General features: G+C 42.8%; 1 protein-coding gene across 1 annotated transcript in view; it reads left to right on the top strand.

Moving 5' to 3' along the window:
- LOC126188391 (uncharacterized) overlaps window positions 1-16,456 on the top strand; it is a 78,864-nt gene that overhangs the window by 35,545 nt on the left and 26,863 nt on the right. Inside the window, exon 4 of the mRNA XM_049929992.1 lies at window positions 10,242-10,344. Coding sequence (XP_049785949.1) covers window positions 10,242-10,344 — 103 coding nt within the window. The remainder of the gene's footprint in view (window positions 1-10,241; window positions 10,345-16,456) is intronic.

Below are 16,456 nucleotides of genomic sequence, written 5' to 3'. Positions count from 1 at the left end.
ATTCTCTCGAAGCTACTTCTGTAGCCACTTGACAATGGTATGCCTCCAGACATCTAAAAATAAAACATGCTGAAGAGATTTTAAAAAAATCTCATAAAATCAAGTAGCATTAATAATAGAGAAGTGAAATTCAGGACGTACCAGAAAATTATTTAACAGTGTCACAGTTACCGTAAAACAAGGAAAAACGGCTTTAGCAACTTGTGGCTAGAATTCAGAAATCGTGCAGTAACTAATGCAAACGTGAAGTTGACAAGATGTGAGTCAACGTTACTGCTAATTCTCTTGATCAGCAAATTCAGTTCACAGCACTGGTGTGAGAACATGTTAAACATAATTATTTGATAACTCGTTCGATATGGCAGTCAACACACCACTAACTTAATGCTATCTCATTATATGCATTCAGACAATAACGTATACTCCTTCTGACTTCGCAGAAGCGAGTAACATATCGTTGTTTCTGGCAATTCTAATTGAAAAATTTGTGCCTTGTACATTTTCAGGCGACAGCTTTGCATGGATATAAAGTTTTCGAACTTCCAGCTGACTGGAAGCCGGAAAACTTTCTATTAATTCTACTCGCCAAAGGAACAGTGTGGTCACGTCCCGTCGAGTATCCATTATATCTGTTACAAGCTGACTCACGAATATCTCTATAAGCTTCGTAAATTTTCAGCAGATCATCAAAATATTGTGGTAACAGCGTGAAATCTGTAAATTCTGTGCGACATCTACACACATGTTCCGCAAGAAAAGGAAGGAAAGCCCACTGTCTATATGCCCCCGTAAGAGCCCTAATTTCTCTTATCTTTATCCTCGTGGTCCTTAGGCGAAACTTACGCTGGTGGCTGTAGAATCGTTCTGCAGTCAGCTTCAAATTCCGGTTCTTTATGTTTTCTCAGTAGTATTTGACGAGCGAAATGAATTCTTTCCTCCATGTACTCCCATTTGAGTTCAGGAAGCATCTCGTCTTACCTGCGTGATACTGGAACCTACCGGTAACAAATCTAGCAGCTCGACTCTGAATTGCTTCAATGTCTTGCTTTAATCTGAGCTGGTGGGGATCCCAAACACTTGAGCAGTACTTAAGAATGCGTCGCACTATTGTTCTGGACTCTGTCTCTTTTTCATACGCGCCGCACGTCCCAAAAATTCCCGTAATATATCGTAGTCGTACATTCGCCATCCCTACTACCGTCCCTATGTGCTTGTTCCATTTCATATCGACTTGCAACGTTACGCCTAGATACTTAATCGAAGTGATTCTATCAAGCAGCACGCTACTAATGCTGTATTTGAATATAACGGGAGTATTTTTCATTCTCATGTGCATCCATTTACGTTTTTCTATATTTAGCACCAACTAGAAATTTTGTCTAAAATCTCTTGTATCCGCCTACAGTCACTCGAAGATGACATCTTCCTGCACACTACAGCGTTATCAGCAAACAACCGCAGACTGCCACTCCCATACGACTGCAAGCGAACAATCCACTCCACAAGTTAAGACTGAGGCAAAAACTTCGAGTGCTTCGCAGATCCTTCCGTTTCCCCCCGCGTGAGAGTTTCCGCTACATTTCGCTTCCAGTGACAGAATTCGCCAGTAAGGAGATAAATACAAGGAAGAATCGCTTTCAACTGCTTTAAGGTAATGAATGTGCTAGCAGAAAGTTCTAATTAACCAACGGATAACGCTTTAACGTTTGCCTTTATTGATCGTAAAAGTGAATTAAAGCTGAGCCAACGAAAACGCCTTAAAATTGATCGGCACATTCAGGTCACTTGTGACCTGAGAGATTCATCTACACCCTTTCCTTCCCGCGATTTCTTAATCGCGTTACATCACTGTGTCGCAGAATATGTATCATGCCGGTGTTCAGCTATTCATCTCTGTCCACAGAAGCTACCGTAATGACGTATCCATCTACACACGGTGTACAATGTCTTCTCCACTACACGTGGACATCCGCTTAATACTTATGATTATTTACATCGTCAAAATGTAAAAAGTAAGATATCATTTGCTGTGAAGTCGTTGATAATAAATCATCAAAAGCCACGGCTGTACATGAATATTTAACAGGAACAACTTGAACTGTAAAACAGATCCATATACTGTCATAAAATTGCATTCATTTATTTTCCTAAGCCCGGTTTTCCAGGTGATAAATCAATAATCTAGTATAGTAATTGTACATCTAAAGACTACTAAGGTGCTTACGGAAGCAAAACAGAGATAAATCGCATTTGTTTACTCGCAGCCTGACTAACCTACAAGTGCTATGATGAAGGTTTAAAATGGTATTGCAGTGCAATCCAGTATAGGTAAGGAAACTTGGGAGTGTTGAAATGACATGTTTGACTGCAGTATCATCGACATGCAAAACGTGCTGATAATTTTAAACTTAGGTGGTAAGGAAATAGTTTGGCAGAACATAGACTCTAGAAAACCGTCTCCGCAGCGAATATAGTTTAGTGCGCGTGCACTCGACTAGTGGCACAAGGTTAAACCCCTGGTGGTGAAAAGAAACTTTTATCGCTAGGGTATTATTGCTTAATGGGAAGAGTAATGTCGTCAGTTAGTTCTCCAGACTTTTCTCAGTATTTTACCTTATGAGAGCATGTAAAATAGTTGCTACGAGCTGAAAATATTATAGCAGAAGTGTGCAATAGCTTGCTATAGTGTATTGTGTTTTTCCCCCTTAAGAAATTGTCCTTCGCCACTCGTGTTCCTTTAACAGTATATCACTTCGTATCAATGCCGCCAGTTATTCATCGATGTGCTAGGTTCCAGACATAAACTAATAATCTTGAAATAGGACAGAACTGTATTTGTTCTCTTTTTTATTGACATTACATTTCCTTTATCTACATTACAGACACCTGTCATTCAGTAGACCAAGTGAAAATACTCTCCAAGTCCTTCTACAATTTACTGCAATCAGTCAACGGTGACAGCGACAGCAATATCGTCATCGGATATCCTTATAATGTCGATGACCTTATCTGATAAAGTGTTTACACATGTGCATAATATTAGTGTTTAGTTTAAGCTCTATTGCGCCACTCCCACTGTTAATTTCGCTTTTGCTGAACATTTACCGTTGAGTATAAAGTACTGGAGTCTATTTGTTCCACATTCCTAGAGCTACTCACATATTTGTGAAGCTGTTCCGTACATTTATAACTGTCCGTGTCTGAAACAGTTAAGGAAAACAATGGAGGACTCTTCTAAAACTTCTCTTCAGGCAATTTCGTAACTGTATGGTTCAGTAATAAGCAACTCAGTCTCATACGTTTTACAGCAGTTTATAGAGGACGATCATTTGTAGACGTTTCTTGGATAAAAAGTCTCGGTAATTAGTGGCCTCAAAACGCTCCCTTTATGATGCAACAATACAGCCTACAGAAACACATACAAGGTTTGAGCTCTTCGTAGTAAAATATCCATCATAGGCTAATAAATTACGATTTAGGTCCCATCATACCCCTAACAGATAGAAAACTAGTTTTCGGAGATCACAGTATTATCAACGATTATCTATGACACTTGTGGAGCTCTCATGACTATTAATGCAGCAGTTACATTTTGCGCTGGGATGTTTCCGGTGGAGGCCATGGTTTTAGAGTTATTCAAGGAAAACGCGTTTGGAGGCCACTTTTGTACGTTTCTCGTGAACGGAAACTACGGCCCCTGGCGAAAACGTAGACCAGTAAAAAATTTAACTACACTGAAATTCACAGAAAAAGGTACTGTCCATTTTTTTTCTACAGGACTAATAGCTGGTGTTCAGCGATAGCGAGAAAATTTTTTGACTTGTTGCTTTAAAATTTCAACGCAGTCGGTCAGAAACTTTCGGAGATTTGGGATTAGGAACATCTATATTCTCCATATTAGTACAAACATAGATGTTCGTTGTTTCAAAATCTCAGCCCTACGAAAGTTCTTCACAGATAGCTTTGAAAGTCTGATAAAACATTGCATTAGAATACTCTAGTGTTTTTGTATACCTACTGGAACGCCATCTGGTATATACGTAATAATAGAGGAAACGTTATAAAAATGTAAATGTTTATTTGTTCACAATCGTTAATCTCCGAAAATTCTTGGCCAATTTCTTTGAGATTTTGACACAACTTAGAAAAGTTGTTAACAAAATTATTAAAATGTACCTTTCAGATTTACTGCAAATTCTTACACATTTCTGAAATAAACGTTTCCACACAACTGGATTATATACTTTTTAATATATATAAATTTATATAAAATATACAATACTGAAGCGTTGTTACTAAACAGGAAAATTGTATTAATAACTTATTACTTTATTATTACGATACTACACTGAAGAGCCAAAGAAACTGGTACACCTACCTAATGTCGTGTAGGGTCCACGCGAGCACGCAGAAGTACCGCAACACGACGTGGCATGGACTCGACTAATGTCTGAAGTAGTGCTGGGGGGAATTAACACCACGAATCCTGCAGGGCTATCCATAAATACGCAACAGTACGAGTGGGTAGAGATCTCTTCTGAACAGCAGGCATCCCAGATATGTTCAATAATGTTCATGTCTGAGGAGATTGGTGACTAGCGGAAGTGTTTAATCTCAGAAGAGTGTTCCTGGAGCAACTCTGTGGTAGCTCTGGATGTGTAGGGTGTCGCATTGTCCTGCTGGAATTGCCCAACTCCGTCAGAAAGTACAATGGAAATGAATGGATGCAGGTGATCAGACAAGATGCTTACGTACGTGTCACCTGTCAGAGACGTATCTAGACGTATCACGGGTCCCATAATACTCCAACTGCACACGCCCCACACAACTACAGAGCCTTCATCAGCTTGAACAGTCCCCTGCTGACATGCAGGGTCCATGGTTTCATGAGGTTGTCTCCATACCCGTACACGTCCATCTGCTCGATACTATTTGAAACGAGACTCGTCCGACCAGGCATCATGTTTCCAGTTATCAACAGTCCAATGTCGGTGTCGACGGGCCCAGGCGAGGCGTTAACCTTTGTGTCGTACAGTCATCAAGGGTATACGAGTAGACCTTCAACTCAGAAAGCTTGTATCGATGATGTTTCGTTGAATGGTTCGCACGCTGACACTTGTTGATGCCCCAGCACTGAAATCTGCAGCAGTATGCGGAAGGCTTGTACTTCTGCCACGTTGGACGATGCTCTACACTACTAGCTGGTGTCGATCTTGCAGAATCTTTTTCCGGCCGCAGCAATGTCGGAGATTTGATGTTTTACTGGATTTCTGATATTCAAGGTACACTCGTGAAATGGTCATACGGGGAAATCACCACTTCATCGCTATCTCGGAGATGCTGTGTCCCATCGCTCGTGCGCCGACTATAAGACCATGTTCAAACTCACATAAACCTTGATAACCTCCCATTTTACATACAGTAAGCGATCTGACAACTGCGCCAGACACTTGTTGTCTTATACAGGCGTTGCCGACTGCAGCGCCATGTTCTGCATGTTTACATATCTCTGTATTTGAATATTTCTCTATTTGAACGGTATAGGTTATATGCCTATACCAATTTCTTTGGTGCTTCAGTGTACTGCAGAATCTTAATTTGCGCTGGCCGGAGTGGCCGAGCGGTTCTGGGCGCTATAGCCTGGAACCAGGGGCCCCTTACGGTCGCAGGTTAGAATCCTGCCTTGGGCATAGATGTGTGTGTGATGTCCTTAGGTTAGTTACGTGTAAGTAGTTCTAAGTTCTAGGGGACTGATGACCTCAGAAGCTAAGTCTCATAGTGCTCAGAGCCATTTGAGCCATTTTCTTAATTTGCAATAGAAATAAACAAGGCTCAAGGTCAGAGAAACTGGGGAAGAGGAGATGGACAGACGGGTGGGGGGAAATGGACATAGAAAACAGGAAAGAGGAGATGGACAGAGAGAGGGGGCAGGACGAGGTGGAGAGGGGGAGGAGAAGATGGACAGCGCAACGGGAGAAGGAGAGCGGGAGAGCTTCTGTAAAGTTTGGAAAGTAGGAGACGAGGTACTGGCAGAAGTAAAGCTGTGAGGACGGGGCGTGAGTCGTGCTTGGGTAGCTCAGACGGTAGAGCACTTGCCAGCGAAAGGCAAAGGTCCCGAGTTCGAGTCTCGGTCCGGCACACAGTTTTAATCTGCCAGGAAGTTTCAGTTTACACTTTGCCGTTTGACCGTTTGCCACTTACCGTTTAGCCTTTAACATTTACCATCTACGCTTTAACATTTTCTTTTTAACTGTTTGCAATTTTGTGTTCGTGTGTGTGTTCGAATTTGTGTGTGTGTGTGTGTGTGTGTGTGTGTGTGTGTGTGTGTTAGAGACAGAGAGAGAGAGTCTTTGTGTGTGTGTGTGAGTTTGTACGAGTGTATGTGTGTGTGATGATGATGATGATGAAGCTGATAATGATATCGATATGGAGAATTATGTACGCAATCTTGTCAAATCTAATTTAAAGATGTTGCAATACCGTGAGATGAAAAAAGTCATCGGATATCTCCAAACATCGTGTCGGACCTCCTTTTGCCGGACGTAGTGCAGTAGCTCGACGTGATATGGACGCAAAAAGTCGTAGGAAGTCCCTTGCAGAAATGTTGAGTCGTGCAGTCTCTATAGCCGTCCATATCTGAAAAAGTATTGCTGGTGCAGGCTGTTGTGCACGACCTGACTTTATGATTATGTCCCATAAATGTTCGATGGAAATCATGACGGGCGATCTGAGTGGCCTAATCATTCGCTCTAACTGTCTACAATGTTCCTCAAACCAGTCGCGAACAACTATTGCATGGTACATTTCTCATCCATAAAAATTTCATCGTTGTTTAGGAACATGCAACCCATGAATGGTTGGAAATCTTCTCAAGGTATCCGAACATAACTACACTCCTGGAAACTGAAATAAGAACACCGTGAATTCATTGTCCCAGGAAGGGGAAACTTTATTGACACATTCCTGGGGTCAGATACATCACATGATCACACTGACAGAACCACAGGCACATAGACACAGGCAACAGAGCATGCACAATGTCGGCACTAGTACAGTGTATATCCACCTTTCGCAGCAATGCAGGCTGCTATTCTCCCATGGAGACGATCGTAGAGATGCTGGATGTAGTCCTGTGGAACGGCTTGCCATGCCATTTCCACCTGGCGCCTCAGTTGGACCAGCGTTCGTGCTGGACGTGCAGACCGCGTGAGACGACGCTTCATCCAGTCCCAAACATGCTCAATGGGGGACAGATCCGGAGATCTTGCTGGCCAGGGTAGTTGACTTACACCTTCTAGAGCACGCTGGGTGGCACGGGATACATGCGGACGTGCATTGTCCTGTTGGAACAGCAAGTTCCCTTGCCGGTCTAGGAATGGTAGAACGATGGGTTCGATGACGGTTTGGATGTACCGTGAACTATTCAGTGTCCCCTCGACGATCACCAGTGGTGTACGGCCAGTGTAGGAGATCGCTCCCCACACCATGATGCCGGGTGTTGGCCCTGTGTGCCTCGGTCGTATGCAGTCCTGATTGTGGCGCTCACCTGCACGGCGTCAAACACGCATACGACCATCATTGGCACCAAGGCAGAAGCGACTCTCATCGATGAAGACGACACGTCTCCATTCGTCCCTCCATTCACGCCTGTCGTGACACCACTGGAGGCGGGCTGCACGATGTTGGGGCGTGAGCGGAAGACGGCCTAACGGTGTGCGGGATCGTAGCCCAGCTTCATGGAGACGGTTGCGAATGGTCCTCGCCGATACCCCAGGAGCAACAGTGTCCCTAATTTGCTGGGAAGTGGCGGTGCGGTCCCCTACGGCACTGCGTAGGATCCTACGGTCTTGGCGTGCATCCGTGCGTCGCTGCGGTCCGGTCCCAGGTCGACGGGCACGTGCACCTTCCGCCGACCCCTGGCGACAACATCGATGTACTGTGGAGACCTCACGCCCCACGTGTTGAGCAATTCGGCGGTACGTCGACTCGGCCTCCCGCATGCCCACTATACGCCCTCGCTCAAAGTCCGTCAACTGCACATACGGTTCACGTCCACGCTGTCGCGGCATGCTACCAGTGTTAAAGACTGCGATGGAGCTCCGTATGCCACGGCAAACTGGCTGACACTGACGGCGGCGGTGCACAAATTCTGCGCAGCTAGCGCCATTCGACGGCCAACACCGCGGTTCCTGGTGTGTCCGCTGTGCCGTGCGTGTGATCATTGCTTGTACAGCCCTCTCGCAGTGTCCGGAGCAAGTATGGTGGGTCTGACACACCGGTGTCAATGTGTTCTTTTTTCCATTTATAGGAGTGTATTTCTATTCAATGATCGGTTTATTTGGACTAGAGGACCCAATCCATTCCGTGTAAACTCAGTCCACACCATTATCGAACCACCAACAGCTTGCACAGTGCCTCGTTGATAGCTCGGGTCCATGGCTTCGTGCGGTCTGCTCTGCGCCACACGCGAACCCTACGATCGGCTCTCACCAACTGAGATCGACCAGGCCACCGCACCGTTTTCCAGACGTCCAGAGATCAACCGATAGGGTCATTAGTCCTGGAGAGGTGCTGCAGGCGATGCTGTGCTGTTAGCGAAGGCTCTCGCATCGGTAGTCTGTTGCCTCAGCCCATTAACGAAAAAATTTCTTAGTACTGTCCTACCTGCACTACTGCTGCACTGATACTTCACCAGCGGCTGCTCAAGGCTCACTGTCAACTGATACGTTTTTCGGACGTCCTACTTTGATTTCTGTGGTTATTTCGCGCAGTGTTGCTTGTTTTCTTTTCACTGACATCTCTACGCAAACACTGCCGCTGTTGGTCGTTAAGTAAAGGCTGTTGACCACAGCGTTGCCCATGGTGAGAGGCAACACCTGAAATTTTATGTTCTCGGCACTCTTGATACTGCGGATCTCGGAATATTGAATCGTGTAACGGTTTCCGAAATGAAATGTCTCTTGTGTCTAGCTCCAACTACCATTCTGCGTTCGAACTCTGTTAATTCTCATTAAGTGGCAATAAACACATCGGATATCTTTTCACATGAATCACCTGTATGCAAGTCACAGCTCCGCCAACGCACTGTCCTTTCATCCCACGCTTCGGTGTGGATGAGCACATGTTTTTCAATGATTGTTCCCCGTTTTTTCTGTTCCGTTATATGTAAATGTTCTGAGTTTTTTTCTTGACTCCCGTCTCACTATGATACTGAACGGGCGCTGAAGACCTTGCTGTTGCCGGCCGTAGTGGCCGTGCGGTTAAAGGCGTTGCAGTCTGGAACCGCAAGACCGCTACGGTCGCAGGTTCGAATCCTGCCTCGGGCATGGATGTTTGTGATGTCCTTAGGTTAGTTAGGTTTAACTAGTTCTAAGTTCTAGGGGACTAATGACCTCAGCAGTTGAGTCCCATAGTGCTCAGAGCCATTTTGAACCTTGCTGTCGTGCGCCCACACAACCCTTCTACTAGTACTACTATTTCATGACATGTGTACGTGATACTACCGTCATCTGCATATGTGCTTATGCTATCCTATGACTTTTGTTATCTAAGTGTACATTATTTACAGAAGTGCAATATATATATATATATATATATATATATATATATATATATATATATATATGAGTTTCGAAGAAATAATGCAACTTGACGTCATTTTAGGTATAATTTTAATATTTCAGCAGAGGTAAGTATGTGTCTGTGATTATCCTTGACTTCCAACTCAAATAATGCAGCCTGGCACCATAATTTTAATATGATACCAGAGGTATGTGTGTGTGTGTGTGTGTGTGTGTGTGAAATTGTAACTAAATGTTGCGGAAATAATGCAGATCTTTGAGCATTGCACCATTTTACCCATCATTTTAATACTATGCTCTGCTTGGCTGTAGAGGAATGGAACTGCGTATGGGGCTACAAACCACAACTGGGCTACTTCCACCATTCGGCATTTTTTAATTATCCCAGTAATGCAGTTGGGGTGGTTCTCCCATTTTGCATTTTATTTGGCTGGAGATAGGAGAGGGGATGGGAAGGTGGAGTGGTGCTTGTCTTCCTGACACTATACGTTCAATGAAATTGAACCTGCCCATGCATGTAGGCAACTTGCACTAACATTTACACTTTTTGCAGTCATTTAAGTGGGATCTATGCTGGAACGTAAGTGTGCTACTTACACTGCTGTGTGTGAGTTAGCTGATTTGCATCTGCAACTTACCTCAGTTGCTGGTGTGTTCCAGGTGTGTGCAGCGGCTGAGCACCCTGCTCGGCCCCATCCTGCTGTGGCAGTTCCTTTCAGACATCCTCACCATCAGCATCACCGCGTTCGTTGCTACAGCTGCGGTTAGTACCTCTCGCTTACAACCACTCCATATCACACCTGACTCTGTGCACCCCCTCCCCTCCCAATCCCGTTCACAAAAGAAGTATTCTAGTTCTCTGATGCACACTTGTGTGATGGCCCTCGACACGAATGCAGCAGGTTCGGATACTAGAGATGGAATAAATTTTCATCGTAAGTATTTGGCCAGCAGCGAGGAGAGATATGGCGTACAGTTCCTCATTACCAGACATCACATCCATACCCCGAATTAAATTCCTAAATTGCAAACCTCTCGGCAATGCCTTTAGGAGTTATGGCATGTGACACTATTCGTGGTGGTCCGTTCATCGTATGGGTACATTAAGCTCGGCGGCTCCCATGGTGTTATGAAAAGGGAGAATGCTGCGTGCCGCCGCGAAGTTCCACCCACTCCCTTTCCTCTCTCTTCGTCGTCAACAACGCAAGTAGGAAGCCAAACTATAAACGCGCTCTCACTGCAGACAACCACATTTAAGAGATACCTCATATACACAAATATCTTACCTTGCCAAGCAATGATGTCACTGGGTTCGAATAAAATCTTTCTAATTCGATGGCGGAATCAACCCCTATCGGATCTGTCAACCAATAATGTCATACAATTTTAACTGAAAGTATCGCTACACACTGGTGCCACCCTATAACAATAGTGGCAAATCTTTCGTGAGGCTTGTTCAGAGAGGCAAACATTAGCGACATTTCGGTAAAATCTTCTAGCCCATATCTCAAAGGCGAAGTGCGTGACTTCCAACGCTCAGAACCGGACGAAATTGTGTCTAAAATACAATTCGCTCACCCCAAAAACATTCGCATTTAAAACGCAGCTGTTGTCGGCTAGTGTCTTTCGACGGTGGCATGTTGTACTTTCACAGGCAAGTAGTTGGTTGGGTTGCGTTGTTTTGGGGGAGGAGACCAGATAGCGAGGTCATCGGTCTCATCGGAATAGGGAAGGATGGGGAAGGAAGTCTGCCGTGCCCTTTGAAAGGAGTCATCCCGGCATTTGCCTGGAGTGATTTAGGGAAATCACGGGAAACCTAAATGGCCGGACGCGGGATTGAACCGCCGTCCTCCCGAATGCGAGTCCACTGTGGCAAGTAGTTACCCTGGACGTGTGAATAATATCATTGCAGTACGACGTCATCTTCTGGAGTGTTCGGTTCTGGGTTACATTGTAAAGAGTGTACATCGGCATTTTGAGGCGAATTAATCTCACTAATATTGTCAAAATGTTAGAGGCAAAGTTGTGACGTGCTCAGTATGGAAACGTAATAAGAGTCGAGGATATGGAGTTCGTGAATATGTTATACAGTGTAATAATTCACAAATACAATGAAGATGACGCAGCAATGCACGAAAATTCACTGGGTAGATGTAGTGGTTTTGAAAGACGGGAAGGACCCTAACAGAAGATGGCTCACCCCCAGTACAAGACTTTCGTCTCCATAGTAGCAGTATCCTTCAAGTGGTCTCTCCACCGAAAATGTCGAAGGCCAGTATATTATAAGATGTTGATGACAACATACCGGCAAACACTAATGAAGACTATTGCGATGGGAACTTCAACTCCTACAGCAGACTTGTGAAGCGCTACAAGTTGTGGCGAAATAAATAAAAAACATTTGATTTTATTGTGTTTTTTAACTTTAGAATTTTTGAAAGGCTTTTTGACGGATCGTATTGACTGGCTTGAATGCGGACAAATACAGTGCTGCCTGAAATATGCCTGTAAAATAATTTACCATTCCGATTAATTACATTTTGAATTCTACGTCATTGTTGATTTAATCAGAGTTCTCACCTTAGACGTAGAATTTGTCCTTCTGCCACAATATTAAGTCATAAGTCGCCATCGAAGTTCTTCTCTTTGTTGACCGTGTGTATCTTCCTAAGTCGGCATCGGTTCACTTCACGAAGACGGTGGAAACCAAGGAATACAATGCTACGTTGTATTAAATAATTTTCGTAACACTTCGATACTTCTCACTATTTTTTATTCACAAGACAATAAGACTTGCTCTGCTCGTCGCACAAACCATAATTACTAACTACATGGCTGCCTTTCCGCACAGTCCAAAAATCACGTCCATCCTCCACGAGGCAACAATCAAAAGTGTCCCTTTAGCTCCTTCTTGGAGTATGAAACAAAAGAGAATCCAATGTGAACATTACAGAGATTATAACCTACATGCCTCTCAATTTAATCTTTGGCGCAGCCTTTAAGGTATTGTATGTCTCTGCGTCGGAATGTGTCATTACAACTGCCCCCCTACTGTATACTGTCACTAGAAAATTTTATTTGGTTGACAGGATACAGTAGTCGACCTTGCAATTGATTGGTTTGGGGGTCTTTTATTTACAAACTACATTTCTATTGTCTCATTTTCATGGCACTGTGAATTCTTTGGTATTACTGAGTGTGTGTCAGTTTTTTGGTATACTTATGCTAATATTTACAAACCTTAATCCTAATATACAAAGTTTTGGTTAACACTGAGAAATCAACATCATGTGGTAAAGTTTGTACAATAAAATATACAATGAATACAACGTTATTTACAAATGTTTCCTTCTTCATCAGAGGTGAAAATTAAGTCCTTGTATTGCCTTCTGTATTTATTCTGGGGCGACGAGCTTGGTTCGCTAGACCCAGTGTTGAATATGGGCGGGTGATACGCGCGCCTGATTGTTTGGTCGTCCGTTAGCGGGCGACGTTGGTTGAATGCGCGCGCCAGTGCACTGAATATACACCGACGTGCGGGTACCGTCAAGACTTCCGAACCTCAGTACGCGTGTGCTTTTTGCAGTTCCTTCCAGTACTTAGACTGGATACGACGAGGTACATTGGAATATGTGCCCCGAAGAACACACCACACTATGTGCGAGGTGGAGGACGATCCCGTCGATGCAGCACCAGGTAAGGAACGTACCATGTCACACTTGTTTGGCATTGTCCTTTCCTATTGTGACGCCATGGCTCGTTTGACGATACTAGATTCAATTTTTCGATGTCACTTGTTTAGGCTCGCTGACACTTGCAACGTAGCACTACTTTGCACAATCTTAATTTCTACACACGCCACTTTAACCGCGAGTATTGCGATCGAAACTTCCTTTTTCACTACACTTTTTTCTTCGTATTAACCCCTTTTTACCTATTGTACCGAGATTCATTCCCCTCAATATTTCTGGTCAATGTACATAAATATTCACAAATTTGTAAGTCACGGGACTTGGTATGAAATACAAAGTACATCACATACAATGGAATAACATAAAACACATACAATATATTGGTTACATTAATTACAGGAAAAAACTATCGACGAAAATTGAAAAAAATTTTTGACCACTCATAGTGGCTTCTTCGTCTTGGATTTTACTGACACACACACCTTTTTCCATTAATCAGTTAGAAGGAACAAGTCCTTTGTTTTCTTTCTTGAACTCGAGTGTAAGTTAAGGTTTACCTTCGTTACGTATTCTTCATACGCAACGACATGCATCAGCATGCAGAGAATACACCTGTAGCCGCTCCACTGCACCTTGGGAAGGGAATTTTCTACCTTCTACTTGGGTAATGGCAACGACTACGTGTATGCTACGGTTTTTATTTTACCTATAAAATCTGAAAATGCACGAAATAATCATTTATATGCAGCATAACCCTAATATGTACAGTGTTTTGTGCTTAAGCACGTTCTGGTGTGCTTGTAAATCATTACCTCTAATAAAATTTCCTACATTAACATAGACATATAAACATACAATCTTGAAGTTCAGGGTGTAGCAACTATTAATATGTACAGTGTTTCATAATAGCGGCACGCCCTTGCGTGCGTGTATCATTTTCAATTAAAGTACGCTTATAGGCGTCTTGTGTTATCATGGGAGAAAAAATTATAGACATTTTAATGCATCGGTTGTCATGAAAATCTATGTACATGAATAATCAGACTTTCATAGCTTCAGTGCAGCATGAAATTCTGTATGACGTTTTTGTTCATAATTCATTTTATAGACGATTCCTTTGCTTACAGGTCGTCGATCACACTACTTACCTGTTTCTCGTATAGCGGAGATATCATTTTCATTCTTTGTGACTGTAAATCGTGATATGTATGAAAGATATAATTTTGACATGATTTATCATTTCATGTTTCAAGTGTGTAAAGTAATCCATACCTTCCTTCTGCATACATGAGTGAAGGATCGCTAATGTTGCACTGGGTATCAGGTATTTCGCATTTTCTCGTAAACTCGTAGAGTCTTACGGTTTTAATTAAGTTGTTTCTTGCCGTTAGGTATACCTGTTTATACGAGGTTGTCTTAGAGTTGTTTAAGTTTCGTACATGTACAGAGCTTCTTTCGCCTTTCACACATTCATACATACATTTATACACACAAAAAATATCTACCATTTAATATACACATTGCTGGTGGGGCCCTTTTTCGGTACCCTGCACCATTCCCTCAATATTCCAAAATAATTCAGGGTGTGCTGAGCATCTTCCCTTATACTAATAATACTTACAACTAAATATTTCTTCCTACATACATAACTGCCTTACGGTCCATTAATGCGCAATCATTTCATATTTTCCTCCTTTACACTTTAGCCTTCGTACATATAACCTCGTGTATAGCTTATATATTCTACAAAGTTGTTTGCTGAGTGCTTTAGGTGTTTCCTAACGTTAATGTGTTTCAAATCCTAGGTATTTGCTTTGAGAGCGATTCAGTTCGTTACTCACGCTGCATAGATCTGTTTATTCTTTTCCTATTTTAAAGCTTGTGTCATTCTCTTCCTTAGTCACAAAAATTAACGCGTTTGCCTTGTTGTTCATTCTGAAAATCGCTAGCTACTGTGTAATGTAAATGTATGCGTTATCTCTTTGCTTTCCTCTTTGCTGCTTTCTCCCTATATGTAATGGTGTGTTGTTCTCGTGTACATAGCCTTTCTTCCGGTTATCTATCTGCATTATTTTTTTTTATTTTCTTTCTCCTTCCGTACAAGCTAAGATTTATACTCAGAATACAGTGCTGCGTGAAATATGCCTGTAAAATAATTTACCATTCCGATTAATTACATTTTGAATTCTACGTCATTGTTGATTTAATCAGAGTTCTCACCTTAGACATAGAATTTGTCCTTCTGCCACAATATTAATTCATAAGTCGCCATCGAAGTTCTTCTCTTTGTTGACCGTGTGTATCTTCCTAAGTCGGCATCGGTTCACTTCACGAAGACGGTGGAAACCAAGGAATACAATGCTACGTTGTATTAAATAATTTTCGTAACACTTCGATACTTCTCACTATTTTTATTCACAAGACAATAAGACTTGCTCTGCTCGTCGCACAAACCATAATTACTAACTACATGGCTGCCTTTCCGCACAGTCCAAAAATCACGTCCATCCTCCACGAGGCAACAATCAAAAGTGTCCCTTTAGCTCCTTCTTGGAGTATGAAACAAAAGAGAATCCAATGTGAACATTACAGAGATTATAACCTACATGCCTCTCAATTTAATCTTTGGCGCAGCCTTTAAGGTATTGTATGTCTCTGCGTCGGAATGTGTCATTACAAAGTGCATTCAAAATGAATCAAATTCTAAGGAGTTATTAGATCAGCGGGAAACAGTTGAATATGTTTTTCCTTAAAACAGTGAGAGAAAAGTGGGAAACTTCCCAGCTCCTTCGATGCTCATTCCGCCTCCCTCACAAATATTTTGTATGCGAACATAGTTGCGCTCTTTTAACACAGAACATTCTAAATCATTTTACCCAGTCTTTCTCTTTTGGTTAAGCCTTCATCTCGCTCTCAGTGCTACTGTCTATGTGTCCCTCCCTCCCACTGTCTCTTTTTTCTCCCATTGGTTTACATTATATCCCACTGTCACTGTCTACTCTCTCAATCACACTGTCTTTTTTTTTTCTTTCCGTCCCACTGCCACTGCTTCCAACATACCCTGACAGCTGAAAAATTCTAGAGTCCAACTTATTCTTTCCCCTATACCCAGGTGTTTAAAATTTCGGTCCATAACGCGCCCTCCGCTATATCTAGGTGTTAAAGTTCGCGGGTCTGCGAGGG

Source organism: Schistocerca cancellata, chromosome 5, assembly GCF_023864275.1.
Source record: "Schistocerca cancellata isolate TAMUIC-IGC-003103 chromosome 5, iqSchCanc2.1, whole genome shotgun sequence".
Classification (NCBI taxonomy): domain Eukaryota; kingdom Metazoa; phylum Arthropoda; class Insecta; order Orthoptera; family Acrididae; genus Schistocerca; species Schistocerca cancellata.
This window is presented reverse-complemented; position numbering and strand designations above follow the sequence as displayed.